Raw genomic sequence first — 14,546 nt, forward strand, 5'->3', positions numbered from 1 at the left:
GAGCAAAAACAAAAACGGACTTTATTAGTGTGAATAAAAATACATAACAGATATTTTCTAAAGAGCAGCAACAGTCGACAATCCAGGGCTACCCTCCTCCCCTCTGTCTCTGAAAACAGAGCTTCTTCCTAGGCCCATCATGTTCTATCCTAACCTGGGCCAGGGTTCATCTCTGTAGGCTGGGAGAAAGGAGCACAACCCCTTCGATATGGAGTGACTTTGGCTTTGGACAATGAATGAGGTGTCTATAGAACGCCAAAGGTAGGGCTCAAACAGGGCAGGGTCAAAGGGCTGTCACAGTGAGGTCCCTCTTCCCCCAGTTTTAAGATCTCCTCAGCCCTTACCTAGGAAGACACTGACCCACCACTTTGAACTGTGCAAAGGTGGCTTTTAGATGAGGCTCATTAGTGCAATTGCCTCAATTATGAACCATGGCTTCAGCAGGAGGGGGGCTGTCTCCTGTCTCTAGCTTTCCCCAGAGGAAAGGGAGGCAGCCCGCATCTCTGAAGTCAACTGGCTGCTGCTGACTGGACTCAGGCCGCTGATAGGGGTCTGCCCAGATGTCCACAATCTTGCGCAGGGTGGAGCAGCGCTCCTCCAGCTCTGGCCCCTCAGTCTGCATCAGCAGGTTTGCCAGCTCCCTGCTTAGGTCCCGAATCTTGTGGTTCTGACCTTGCTTTTCAGGCTGATCGGTGTTTGGGATTATTCCACGGTCTTGCAGCTCCCCATTGGGGTCAAGGAGGTGCTGGTATTTCTTCTGCCACCGGCAGCACACCATGGCTTCCCCTACTGGCTGCTGGCTGGTATGCAACAGAGCCAAAATGTGGCGACATGGCAGATGGTAGCACTGTTGAAAGGAGCAGCTGCAGCTGCAGCCGTCTTTGCTCACCTGGTGTGAATTCTCCAGCAGCTGAACAGCTACTGAGGCGCCGGCCTCGTCTACCAGGTGGGTGGAGTTCTGTACCACCTCCCACTCATTATGACACAACTTGTAGGCTAGTTCAGAGCCACTCTGGTGCAAGATGTCTAGCATGCCACCCTTGGAGGACTGATCTTGGGGCTGTGGCGACTTAGACTGTGCTGAGTCTGGCTTTGTCTCTTCTACCTCTTCCACAGGAAGCCTGGTGGCACTCCCTCCACAAATTCTAAAAGGCTTCTTGGGCCTTGGAGGCGTGCTTGGGAGCCGAGTTCTCTTTAACTTGGGAGAATTTGTGGGCAAGCTCTTCAGCCCTTTGGTATTAAAGAAGTCTATGTAATCCACAAAGTGAAGGATGCAGTCCAGCAGAGACCGCTGCTCCCGGAAGAGGCTTGACACCTTGCTGGTGACTATGTCCAGGCTGTCCATGTAGGTGTTACACGCATGTAGGCCTTTCCTCACATGCATGTACCACAGCAGTTCACAGGAGAACCAGTGGGCCTGGAGGAAACTGAAGAGTTCCTCATCCAGTAGGGCTTGGGACATCTCACAGAGATTTTTTAGGCTCGCATCAGAAGAGACAAACACAGCCTCCCTCAGAGCTTCCTTCATGAGTCTTTTAAAAGATGCATTGACTGAACTCTGATGTAACTTCTTCTCCAAGAGACGAGTTGTGTGGTAGATGGAGAGGAGGGTGCGGGCAGCGGGGAAGATCTCCTGTAGAATAGCTCGGTGAGGGAATGAAGGGTCCACAAAAACCACCTTGACCTTGGGCCAATCAGAGTTGAATTCTGTAAAGATATTGAGCATCTTGGCCACAGAAGGAGCTGTCTCAGCCTTGAGCACAGCAAAATGCACCACTCGACTCTCTCGCTCCTTGTTCTCCACCAAGAAAGCATACAGAATATGGCCCTGGCTGTTTTCCACCCGGTGCAACAAGAGAGTCTCTGGGAAGCGGGTGAACAGGTCACTCATCTTGCTGCTCTGGAAGCTGAGTCGGTCTAGGTCTTGGCTGGTACCTACACTGAAGGAGGCCATTGAACCCTCATCCACGGTAAGGAAGTTCTTCATCACTTTCGCTATCTTGGCCATATCAGAAGGACTGATGCCCTCCTGCTCTGGATTTGAGGGCTTGGGTATCTTATCTAGGCAAAAAGATGGCTCCACCGGGGGCTTCTCTGCTGTATCGAGGTCTTTCTTGATGCTGAGCTGCACCGGCTGGAGTTCGTGCAGACAGAGTGCCTTCTGAGGTTTGCTAGCAGGGACCCCTCCAGCAGCAGCACTAGAATCCGCATGTATGTGCTGGGTGTTCAGTTCACTGATAAACAGTCTATCTAGTCTCTCGTTGTACTGCAGGAGCAGGTACGCTGGACACCTGTCCACCTTCCGTGTTTTCTTCCTGTTTGACTGCGTCCGAATACAGACAAATTTCACCTGCACATATCTAGGGAAGGCAGAGGTGACAATGAGAAAGGTGCTGGTTGCCCCTCTCTTAAGATAAGACCTGGTAGCCGTTTATACTGAGCAGTACATTTCCTGGAGACCACAAGTCTTTTTTTTTTTTTTTTTCTGGAGCTGAGGACCGAACCCAGGGCCTTGCGCTTGCTAGGCAAGCGCTCTACCACTGAGCTAAATCCCCAACCCTCCTGGAGACCACAAAGTTGTTTAGAATGTGAGGAAGAAGACCAGGCGGTAACTCTCTAGTCAAAACACTTTTAGCTCCCTCCTTCACAACACCCCTTAGTTTTTCCCACAGAGGTCTAAAGCCAGCTTTTCTGTTTGTATTGTTTTGTTTTGTTTTAGCTTGGGGGACTGGCATGGCACTCATAATGTAGTCCCGGCTGGCCTTGAACTTGCTGCAACCTTCCTGACTCAGGCTCCCATAGCTAGGCTTACAGAAGTGAGCTACTTATAGACCTGGCCTAAAGGCCTAATTTTTGTCATTCTGTCTGTGGCCATCTGTGGCTGCCAGTGAGCCCACTCCGAAGCTATAAGGGCAGCTGACAACAGCAGGAGTGTTTAGCTAGTCTGTTGAGCCAATCCTAGTTGTGCTATAACCTAGTCCGAGCACCTGGGAGGCCATGGCAAGAAGATGGAAGGCGACTCTGGAGCTATGCAGTAAGGCCTTGCCTCAAGAACCAAAGTCCTGGGGGGCTGGAGAGATGGCTCAGTGGTTAAGAGCACTGACTGCTCTTCCAGAGGTCATGAATTCAATTCCCAGCAACCACATGGCGGCTCACAACCATCTGTAATGAGATCTGGTGCCCTCTTCTGGCCTGCGCAGAATGCTGTACATAAAATAAATAAATAAATCTTTAAATCTTTAAATAAATAAATAAATAAATGTTGTTTTTTTAAAAAAAAAAAAAAGAACCAAAGTCCTTTTCTTTTTCTTTTTTTTTTTTTTTTCGGAGCTGGGGCCCGAACCCAGGCCCTTCCCCTTGCTTGGCAAGCGCTCTCCCACTGAGCTAAATCCCCAACCCCCAGTCCTTTTCACTCATTCAGGACACTATTGCCTTAATCTCCTCCACAGTGACATTCTAGGGGCCAGGGCTGCTCACTGAGCTGCTCAGGCTCCTCCAGCATGTGTCTGGGCTTATTTGTAGGAGAGAAAATTTCTGATTGTTCCTGTAAAGAGAAATGTCTCTGTCCTAAGGTGTCTAGGTTTCCATCTGTGATGGGGAGAGTGAACATCTATGAAAGCCTCATCCCTGTAGCTTCAGCGCTCAGGATGGAGAGGGCTGATTCCAAGGGGATAGTCATCAAATTATCTGCTCTCTCTCTTTTCTTATTCCATTTGACTCCTGGGCTCAAGACCCAATGAGGAGGGTTCTCCCTTCTCATCAGCCTTTATGAATGACCCCAAGATTCAGTACTCTTGAATCTGATTTACTGTATTCAATTAAAAGGTCTTACAGACCTATAGATATCAATACAAGTAGAGGTGAAAGGGGGAACACTGCAGGCCAAGTTGAGTCTTTTAAGTCCTGGTTGCCATTGGGAAGCTGTTTAACAATGGACAAGTCACTTCACCTCTGTGGATACAGTATGCCCATTATAAAATGAGACAAGCTCATTAGGGTTATCGTAAGACTGAATGAACCACAGCTAAAACATCCAGCCCAGAGCCTGCCCTGGGCTTTTGTTTATGCTAGAGCTAAAGCCAGCTGCTTCTGCAGTTCCCGTGCCAAGAACATTTAGTGAGGATGTCTCAAGTGCCAAGACTAAATCACTCCTCAGTGTGTTCCTAAGACCTAACACAAGGCTGCCGCTCCTTCAGCAGGTGCTTATCAGTGATATAGTGGATGGATGAGTCATGGCCACGAGTGGGTGGTATGGGCCACACCCCTGCCTCCTCAGGGAGCAGCCCAGCTGAAAAGCCAAGGGAGGGGGGAAAAGAAATCTAAGCCTCTAGCCTGACCTGGAAGCCCAGGAGCCTCGCCTACTCTTTCCCAAACACTTACACCAGCTGGTCCAGTTTGCCCACCCTGTGGGGCAAGTTTAAGGAAACAGGATATGTCAGTCTTATGATAACAGGGTGGAGGGGCTCGGGGCTGAGAACATCTGTGTCTGTTCTGGACACGATGCAGAGGTGGCGCCATCTCTAGTTTTGGTCAGAAGGCCTGGGGCAGGCCAGGCCAGCAAGAGAGGACCAATGAATCTTAGTTTCCACTCTTCTCCACCTTGCTTGTGTCTTAGAACAACCAACTGCCCACAGCTTCCTGTGCCCACTATAAAGTGTCTTCTGGCAGGGCTTATGTTTGTACCTTTGTTTGAATGACCCTCCCACTCTTCATCTCAAAGTATATTCATCATTTAGGATACATGGAGCCATCATTCTAGAAAGCCAGGCCTTACCCTTCTGCTAGCTCGACATCTTAGCCCAATTCTTGTCATTCCATTACATTGACTTGCTGTGTACTTAGTGACAGTTTCAGGGAGAGCCACTGGCAACCACAAAGCTTTTTACGATTCCTGATACTTCTCAGCCAGGCTGGAGTCCTGGCTTTTAATTCTTTTAATTCTTCCTCCTCATTCTTCATCCAATTTCCCTCCTTTCCTTGCTGCTGCTTCTTTTTTCTTTTTCTTTTTTTCTTTTCTTTTTTTGGAGGGTAGGGAACAGGGCCTGACTTCATGGCCATCTTCCTGCCTTTGTCTACCAAGAGCTGGGATTCCGGGCATGACCACCCTGCCCGGCATCTTCCTCCCTTCCTTTCTTCCCCATCATGCTAAAGATCAAACCTAGAGCTTTGCACTGCGAGGCTGCCATTCTGCCACCAGCCTGACTCCAGCCTGTATCTACTATGTGCACAAAACTTTAGATGCTGCCCCAGTCACCATGCATGGAAGATCCTGATGTCTCAGTTCACACTAGAAAGAATTCTAGTTTGTCCTCATTTTACAGAGGAGTGTCTATAAGGAAGCTCTCTGAGGAGTCTGAGAATCTAGGATTTTCTCTTCCAGCTAATACCAGCACATCTGAGGTTTGAACCAAGTTTGCTTGTCTATAGTCTAACTAGTTAACCATTATTTTGCTCAGTTCCTTTAAAGATATTTCTGTCTCTGAGTTCCTTTTTTATCCTCATTTGACCTTAACATTGGTTAGGTTCAACAACCCCCTTCTAGATCTCTAATCACAAGCCGGAGATGCCTCAAAAGGAAAGCTGTTGAGAAGAGACTCCACAAAGCTGTCCTCTGACCTATACACATGCGTGCCCTGCTCTCTATACATCCTGCAAGCGCACTGACACCTCAAATCTCGTGGCGTAAGGTGGGGATGGAGGCTTATGCCTTGGGGAACTGAAGCAGAAAGATTAATGTATGTTTGACACCAGCCTGAGCCTCATAGCAAATTATGGGCTAGTCTAGACTAGAAAGCAAGACTGTCTCAAAAACAAACAAAAAATAGTCTGGGGTTGTAGCTCAGTGGTAGAACCCTCTTTGCCTTGATTGTATGAAGCCCTGGGTTTAATCCCCAATACAACCCAAAACGAGAAACAAAAACAACTTGTCCGTGTTCTGAAAATATACAGACACTTCCCTTATCACTAACCACTGATGACTACATCCTCAGTGCATGAAGGTGGCTATGTGTAGGGTATGTATGTATGTATGTATGTATGTATGTATGTATGTATTATGTATGTAAGTACTATGCCACTCTTTATAAGAGGCTTGAGCATCCAATAGTTTTGATGTCTGAGGGGCATCCTGCAGCCTACCCACCTACTGACACTGAGGGGACAATCCTAATTTCATCTAATCCAAAACTGTTGCTTGTCAACTCAACTCCTTCAGTGTCCCTGCCAAACAAAAGGCCAGTTCTGTCCAGGCTGCGTTTCTCCCCAACACCACTTCCTGAGAGCAGCAACAGTCGGTTAACCCAATTAAGGTAATGTTGTGAGGACTGGGCATGAACACGTGTCCAATTATGGAGAAAGAGCTACAATAGGAAACCCAGGAAGGATTCCTCTTTTGGCTGTGACTTCTGCATTTGTGTCACGGGGAGCTGTGTGGAATATGTCAGGTTTGAGGATATAGAATGGAGGAGGCAAGGAGCCCGATCAGAGACACAATCACATTTGGAGGCTCACTCTGTGCTATGCAATAACGACTCGTAAGCAATTTCAAGTTAGCTAGTTCACTGAGAACTAAAGGATCCAATGACTGGTGTATTAGCATGACTATTTCCAGAGTCTGAAGCAGGAGGAATGCCATGAATTCAGGGCCAGTTTGGGCTATGTAGTACATAATAAAATAAACCATCCAATTTCCCTCTCCCAACACACATACACACAAAACAACAATAAAAACTATTGCAGAAATATTTTATAGAAATTAATAAGGAAAAAAGATCTGAATAAAAATTTACCTTAAAAATTGAGACTACAGGGTGGGGGATGGAGAGGTGGTTGTAGTGGGTCGGCTTGAGGCTGCTTGTATTCCAATGCTAATACTGGTTTCTCAAGACCCGAGAGTCCACACACAGACCCAAGTGACTGGTATGAGACCTTACCCCCAAGTTATTTCTGATTGGTAAATAAAAATGTTGAAGGCCAATAGCTAGGCAGAAGAGACAGAGCTGGGGTTTAGAGTTCCCGGGTCTGGGTTATCTATAAGAAAGTAGACTCTAACAGCATAGAGGCGGGTGTCTGCTCAGGACTTGTACTGTTTAAGGCTTATTGTGATAAAAGCTGTGCTGTTTTTAAGATAGATTTATTTATTTATTTATTTAATGTATGTGAGTACACTGTAGCTGTCTTCAGACACACCAGAAGAGGGCATCAGATCTCATTACAGATGGTTGTAATTGCTGGGATTTGAACTCAGGACCTCAGGAAGAGCAGTCAGTGCTCGTAACCGCTGAGCCATCTCTCCAGCCCCCTGGTTGTGTGTTTTTTTTTAACTGGGAACTGAATGATCGAAGGTAGGGTAAAAACCCCTGGATTGGGATTAAATAAACTCTACAACAGGTGGCTCAGTGGTTTAGAGCAGTTGTTGCTCTTGCAGAGGACCTAGGTTCGGTTCCCAGCACCCACAATGACTAAGTCCAGTTCCAGGGGATCTGATGCCCTCTCTGACCGACTTGAGCACCAGGCACACACATGCTGTGTACACATACACGCACACACGGTACATATATACATACATGCAAAAAATTACTCCTACACATAAAATAAATATATTTTTAAAAATTGAGACTAAAAGGGGTAGGGAGATGGCTCATTCAGTAAAGTGCTTGCCAAGCAAGTGTGAGGACAAACGTTTAGTCCCTAGCATTCATGAAAAAACAAAACCAAACGAAAATGAAAAAACCAACCAAATCAACAACAAAACTATTGGGTATGGTTGTGTGCAGTCCAATGCTGAGGAGCTGCAGACAGGAGGATCCTGGGGGCCTGCTGTCCAACTAATCGAACCAAATCACTGAAACAAACTGTCACCAACCAACCCAAACCAAAACAGTGGAGAGGACCAACCTGTGACCTCCACACTTAGCATCACATAAGTATGTGTACCTGTGTGACACACACACACACCTGCGCGCACACACACACACGATCACAAGGTACAGTTGTACATGCTTGTGATTTAAACACTGGAATGTGAAGCAGGCCTGTGGGTGAGACCCTGTCCTCCAGACAGACAGACAGACAGACAGACAGAGCTGGGGGTTGTGGCAAATTTGTAATCTCAGCACCCTGCAGGCAGAGGCAGGAAGAGCCTTGGAAATTCAAAGCCAAGCAGGACAATATTAGGCAGAGATGCCTCAAAAGAAGCAAAGCAGGGGGGGCTGGAGAGATGGCTCAGTGGTTAAGAGCACTGACTGCTCTTCCAGAGGTCCTGAGTTCAAATCCCAGCAACCACATGGCGGCTCACACCCATCTGTAATGAATCTGATGCCCTCTCCTGGTATGTGTGAAGATACCTATAGTATACTCATATAAATAAAATAAATAAAATCTTTAAATAAAAAGAAGCAAAGCAGGGCAAGAGACTCGTAAACTCAAACCCAGACACATCTGGGAAGAGGGATTTTTCTTTGTGGAGACAGTCTCTCAGTGTAGCCCTCCCTGTCCTGAAACTTGCCATAGAGACCAAGCTGGCCTCAAACTCACAAGGTCCACCTGCTTCTGTTTCCTGAATGCTGGAATTAAAGGAGTGAGCCACCACACTAGGCGAGAAAGAGAGGCTCTTAATTAAAACTATTAATACCTCCCTAAGACTGGACTGCAGGCAGCAAGCCTGGGGTACATTTTCCTTAATTAATGATTGATATGAAGGGTCCCCATCAACTGTGGGTGGTGCCACCCCTGAGCAGGTGATCTGGATGGTGGAAGAAAGCAGATTGAACAGGCCATGAGGAGCAGGCCAAGAGGAGCAGGACTCTGCATCAGCTCCGTTCGTCCTCCAGGTTCCTCCCTTGACCTCCTGCCCTGATTTCCTTCAACAACAGTGTGATGAGTGTAGACTGCTAGTTGACATAACCATTTTCCTCCTTAAGGTGCTTTTGATCATAATGTTCTATCATAGTAACAGAGACCAAGCTAGGAGTTAAGAGTGCCTGAGGCTTAGTAATGAGGGTTGCAGTTCCGACCCCAGCAACCTGTACTGCGAATTCCAAGTCAGAGGGATCGACGGTAGCCTCAGGCTTTAGTACATGTACAGGTGGAGGAACTCACACTGAAACGCATGCTCACACAAATATTTAAAAAACCAAGTCAAACAAACACAAAACCCAAAACTAACTTTTTTGTTTGTTTTTTGAGATAGGGTTTCTCTTTGTGTGCAGTCCTGGCTGTTCTGAACTCACTCTGTAGACCAGGCTGGCCTCAAACTCAGAGATCCTCCTGCCTCTGCCTGCTCGGTGCTGGGATCAAAGGTGTGCACCTTCACCACCTGGCCTGACTTCCCCAGAGCCTGTGGTATCTCTCAGTTACTGCCCTGGTCTTTCTCAGGCTTCCTGGGGTATAACTCCTTGCTAGACAAAGCCTCTACACGGCAAGCCTCTGGCACCTCTGCCTTCTTGGCTTCCTGCTTCCACTTCCCACTCCATAAGACCATCATTATTTTCAAGGTTCCAGCAGTCCTTCAGCGTCTGAGAGCTGTGTGTGAATTTCAGTTTGCATGGTTCTGCTGGCGCCGTGTTAGTCTGATGATTAGCACTAGTTCGTCAGTACACACTGTCAGTGATGCTAAGGACACTGCGGACCTGGCAGGAGGAACAGCACGTGTGCTGAGAATTAAGTGACATATGTCCAAAGTTCCTAGCAAAGAACCTGGAATGTGTAACTTCAGACAACATGTCTGAAAAGGGTAGTTACTGAACTGAACAGCGATGGACAGAGTCGCTGGAGTGTCTTACGGACTCTGAAGAAGATGAACTCTCAAACAGAGGGACTGGGAGAGGCTCAGTCTGTGAAGTGAATTTAAAAAAAATCATAGATTTTCTCACTTGATAGAGGTTTGAAAGAAAAATAAAAACAGAAGTCTTTTTTTTTTTTTTCTCGGAGCTGGGGACCGAACCCAGGGCCTTGCGCTTCCTAGGCAAGCGCCCTACCACTGAGCTAAATCCCCAACCCCAGAAGTCTTGATATATTTGTGTTACTATGTATTTTGGCCGTTGTCCTGCTCCTTGGTCTATATGCCTAAGTTGCTTTTAGTTTTCAAAATGTAGGCCAACGAAGTGCGGAAGGCTGGAGGCTACTCACTGGAAACATCAGGACAGAATTCATTACAGGCCAGGGTAACGTAAAACGCAGCCCAGCTGTCCTCGAACTCACCAGCAACAAAACCCCGCTCTCCTGCAGGGCACGGTGGCAGGTGCTTGTAATTCCAGCATTGAAGAGGCAGAGTGAAGAGGGTCTCTCAGGTTCAAGTCCAGCTTGTGTTACATGGAGCTCCAGGCCAGCCACACAGTGAGACCCTATCTCAAAGGCAAAACCACACAAAATCCAACAAAGACAAAACAGCCCTAATTACTGTAAAAAGAATGTTAACACAGGGCAGCCAATCAAGAAAAAGGTCTAAATATTTTCTCCTTTACGAACTGCTCCCATGACCCACAAGAAGGATTTCTTACAAACCTGGGTTTGAAGAAGTCTTGTTTGTTTGTTTTTGAGACAGGGTTTCACTGTGTGGCCCTGTTTTACCTAGAGCTCTCTATATAGATCAGGCTGGCCTTGAACTCACAGAGGTCTGTCCACTTCCCTAGTGTTGGAATTAGGATAGGTACCATCACATCCGGCTGAAGTCTCCACTCTTAAGTCATTTGCCACAGTGAGCTTTTGAAGACTTTGCTAACTAGGGAGCCAGTGTATAAGTGCTTGCGGCTAAGCCTGACCACCTGACTTTGATCCCTGGGATCCATATGGTGGAAGGAGAGAGAGCACATGCAGTGTCCCTGAGGCCAGGAGATGCTGGATCCCTGGAACTGGAGTCATGGATGGTTGTGGGTCGCCACACGGGTGCTGGGAATCAAAACTGGGTCTTTTGCATGGATAACAAGTGTTCTTAACACTTAACTGCAACACCTCTGTAATCTTGATAGAAATATAAACATATTATATTTCAGATAGAATCTCATTTTGTAGCCCAGGATAGACTCTTATTTATTTAGATAGGGTTTCTCTGTGTTAGACCCCAATTTATAATCCCCTTTCTTAGACTCTTGAGTGCTGGAATTAAAGGCATGTGTTACCATGCCAGATTTTGATTTTATTTTATATTTCTAATTAGTATACAAAATAGTGCATTACAATGTGCCATTCATACATATATATCATTATATACACCATACTGATTTCATTTATATATGTCTTTACTGTGCTTTTGAGGCTGGGTCCTACACTGTAGCCCAGGCTAGCCTGGAACTTGCAGTAATTCCCTGTGTTAGCCTTCCAAGTGCTGGATTTATAGGAGTCTACACCACATTGGTTGAGAGACAGAACCTGGAGCTTTGTGTATGCTAGGCAAGCACTCTAGTCAAGTGGGCTACATTCCCAGGCTGCCTGCTGCCCTCTCATAAGTAATCCCCCCTTCATTTTTGTTTTCTGCAGTGCTGATTATTTAACCTAGTCCCTTAAGAGTGCCAGGGAAAGTGGGGTTTCTACCACCCAGGGCTCCTAAATTACACTCTCTTGTCCCCTTCTCTTCATGATGCTGGTATTAAACCCAGGACCTCGCTCAGGAGGTTCAAGGTCATCCTCGGCTACATCGTGAGTTTGAGGCTAGCCTGAGCTACATGAGACCCTGTCTCAAAAAAATCAATAATAATAAAAGAAAGAGATGGGATAGAGAGATGGCTCAGCGGTTAAGAGCACTGTCTGCTCTTCCAGAGGTTATGAGTTCAATTCCCAGCAACCACACGGTGGCTCACAACCATCTGTAACGAGATCTGATGCCCTCTTCTGGCCTTCAGACATGCAGCAGAAAGCTGTATGATGTGTACATAATAAATAAATATTTAAAAAAAGAATTAAAGATGAAAATAAAGGCCTAAATTCATATTTTTAGAGCATTTCCCTAAATCATGCTTAACACTTGACCAGTCATTTAATCAACAATTAATGTCTACCATGGAAACTGCCATGCTGGACGCTGGATGACCTGTCTGTGGGGGAGCTTAGCAAGGTACCAGCACAAAGGACAGCGTCCAGGCACCTCAGCTGTGGGAAGCACTTTGACAGATTGCCAAGCATGGCAGCCCACTTGCTACAGGATGCCATCTTCTTCACAGATCTGTGCCTTCACTCCCATGGGTCTGTCTCATCAAATGTCTGATGCTCGGTACTTAACCAACACTCTACATTCCTGGCCTCTACTCATTCACAGGCCCAGGGAAAACCAGCCATTTTAGTGGGAAGCCTTGTATGCATCATGCATCTCCAGTTCTCTCTCTCTCTCTCTCTCTCTCTCTCTCTCTCTCTCTCTCTCTCTGGGGGGGGGCGGCGGCGCAGGGTCTTTCTATGCCGCCCTGGCTGGTCCAAAACTCACTATGTAGACCAGGCTAGCCTTGAAGTCATAAGAGACCCACCTTGCCTCTCTAGTGCTGGGATTAAAGGTGTATACCACCATGCCTGATTTTTCTTTTATAACTCTTTTATAGTTTACTTATTTGGTTTTTAGAGAAGGGCTTCACCCTGTAGTCCAGGCTGCTCTGGAGTTCACTGTGTATCGTCGGCTGCCTTCAAGCTGCATCCTTTTGAGTGCTGGGATTATAGGTAAGAGCTGCCACACCCACTTTTGAATATCTCTTTGAAGGCATTTACTACTTAGAGGCATGGTTTTCAGATCCCACATCGTGTGGCTGTTCAAGTCTCTTACATAACACGGTATGCTGTTTGCATATCGCTTCCCATATACTTTAAATCATCTCTAGGTTATAATAACCAACACAATGTAAGTCCTATGTAAATAGTTTGGTTGTAGTCAGACACAGCAGTTCATGTCTGTAATCCCAGCACTTGGGAGTCTGAGATACGAGAACAGCCATGAGTTTGGGGCTACTCAGGCTACAGAGAGAAGGCTTGTGTAAAAAAAAGTGTAAAAAAGTGTATTTGTTCAGGAGACTTTTAGTTTCCTTTAAAATATCAACATTTTTTTGGATTTTTTTTTTTTTGACATAGGGTCCTTTTTTTTTTTTTTTTTCTTTTTTTCGGAGCTGGGGACCGAACCCCGGGCCTTGCGCTCGCTAGGCAAGCGCTCTACCGCTGAGCTAAACCCCCAACCCCGGTCCTTTTTTTGACATAAGAGTCCTTGCTGCCCTGGACTCATTACTTAGGTCACGTTGACCTTCAACCCACAACGCAGACCTGCCTGTACCTTCCAAGTGCTGGGACTTAAAGGCACTCAACAGCACACCTGACATATAGTCAATGTGTGTGTGTGTGTGTGTGTGTGTGTGTGTGTGCCTGTGTGTATGTGTGTGTACTGTGTGCTTACAGGAGCCCTTACAGGCCAGAAGGGTGGAGTGGAACTCCTAGAACTGGAGGTACAGGTGCTAATAATCCACCATTGGGTGCTGAGGGCAAGTGTAGAAAGTCCTCTTGACCACGAGCTGTCATTCCAGCCCCATATGCTATTTTAACCCATACTGGCTGCCAAGTCCAAGTAGCTCCTTAGGGACACTCATTCATCTTTACGTGTACCCAAGAATGACCCTGGACGTCAGAATGGAGCCAGAACACAGTCAGGTTCCATAGTCTGGAAAGTACAGTCCAAAGAGCTCAATCGTGGGCTCAGACTTTGGTGTACTTTGACACTCAGTTGGCCTAGATATTGTAATTAAAACTTGAATTGACTTTCACATTGATTCATACAATGATTAGATTTCACAGCAAAAGTCTGGCCACATGAGCCTTCCTTTTCACAAGGGAGTCAGGGAGCTCTGCTTCTCATCCCTCCTTCTCTCCCTCCCTCCCTCCCCCTCTTCAGTTTTTCAAGACAGGTTTTCTCCGTTAGCCTCGACTGTCCTAGAAGTTGCTCTGTAGACAAGGCTGGCTTCGAACTCACAGAAATCTGTCTGCCTCTGCCTCCCGAGTGCTGGGATTAGAGGCATGCACCATCACCATCCTTTCCCTGTATTTTTTAAGAGCTGATTTGTCTCAAACTCATGCTCCTCCTGCCTCAACCTTTTAGCACTGGGATTCTAAACCTGCACCCTTATCATGCTTTCTTTTAAAGTAAAACTAAAAGCTAAATTTATAGTAGGTTGTTTCACCCGAACCCTAAAAACACTGGAGCCTTCCCCAGCTTTTTAGCCCCTAGAGTCAAATGAGTCAGAGAACTACCATCAATAATTCTAACATGCATCCCTGCAGAGTAAAGAAGGCACCTGGGAAGCACCTTGGATAAGGAAGGTGTTTGAAAACGGCTGTATCTGGAGCTCAGGAGTCATTTACAAAATCAATCAACGAAAAGAACCAACCAACCAACCAATGAGCACATTACTGCTTTGTAAAGGGGAGACTAATGGAGGAAATTGCCAAGGCGTTTGGATTCACTCCCCGACAAGCTTTGTGCTTGAGAGAGATGCTCTCAACAAACAAACAAATAAAACGGAAAAAAAAAAAACAAACAACAAGAGGCAGTTAACTGCGAATTTCCAGAAAAGCTTGTGAATGAAGGA

General features: G+C 46.5%; 1 protein-coding gene across 1 annotated transcript in view; it reads right to left on the reverse strand.

The window, feature by feature from the left end:
* Zswim3 (zinc finger SWIM-type containing 3) overlaps positions 1 to 14,546 on the reverse strand; it is a 15,018-nt gene continuing 472 nt past the window's right edge. The window contains exon 2 of the mRNA XM_032904829.1: positions 1 to 2,360. Coding sequence (XP_032760720.1) covers positions 419 to 2,360 — 1,942 coding nt within the window. The 3' untranslated portion in view covers positions 1 to 418. The remainder of the gene's footprint in view (positions 2,361 to 14,546) is intronic.

The sequence above is a fragment of the Rattus rattus genome, chromosome 5 (genome assembly GCF_011064425.1).
Source record: "Rattus rattus isolate New Zealand chromosome 5, Rrattus_CSIRO_v1, whole genome shotgun sequence".
NCBI classification, from domain to species: domain Eukaryota; kingdom Metazoa; phylum Chordata; class Mammalia; order Rodentia; family Muridae; genus Rattus; species Rattus rattus.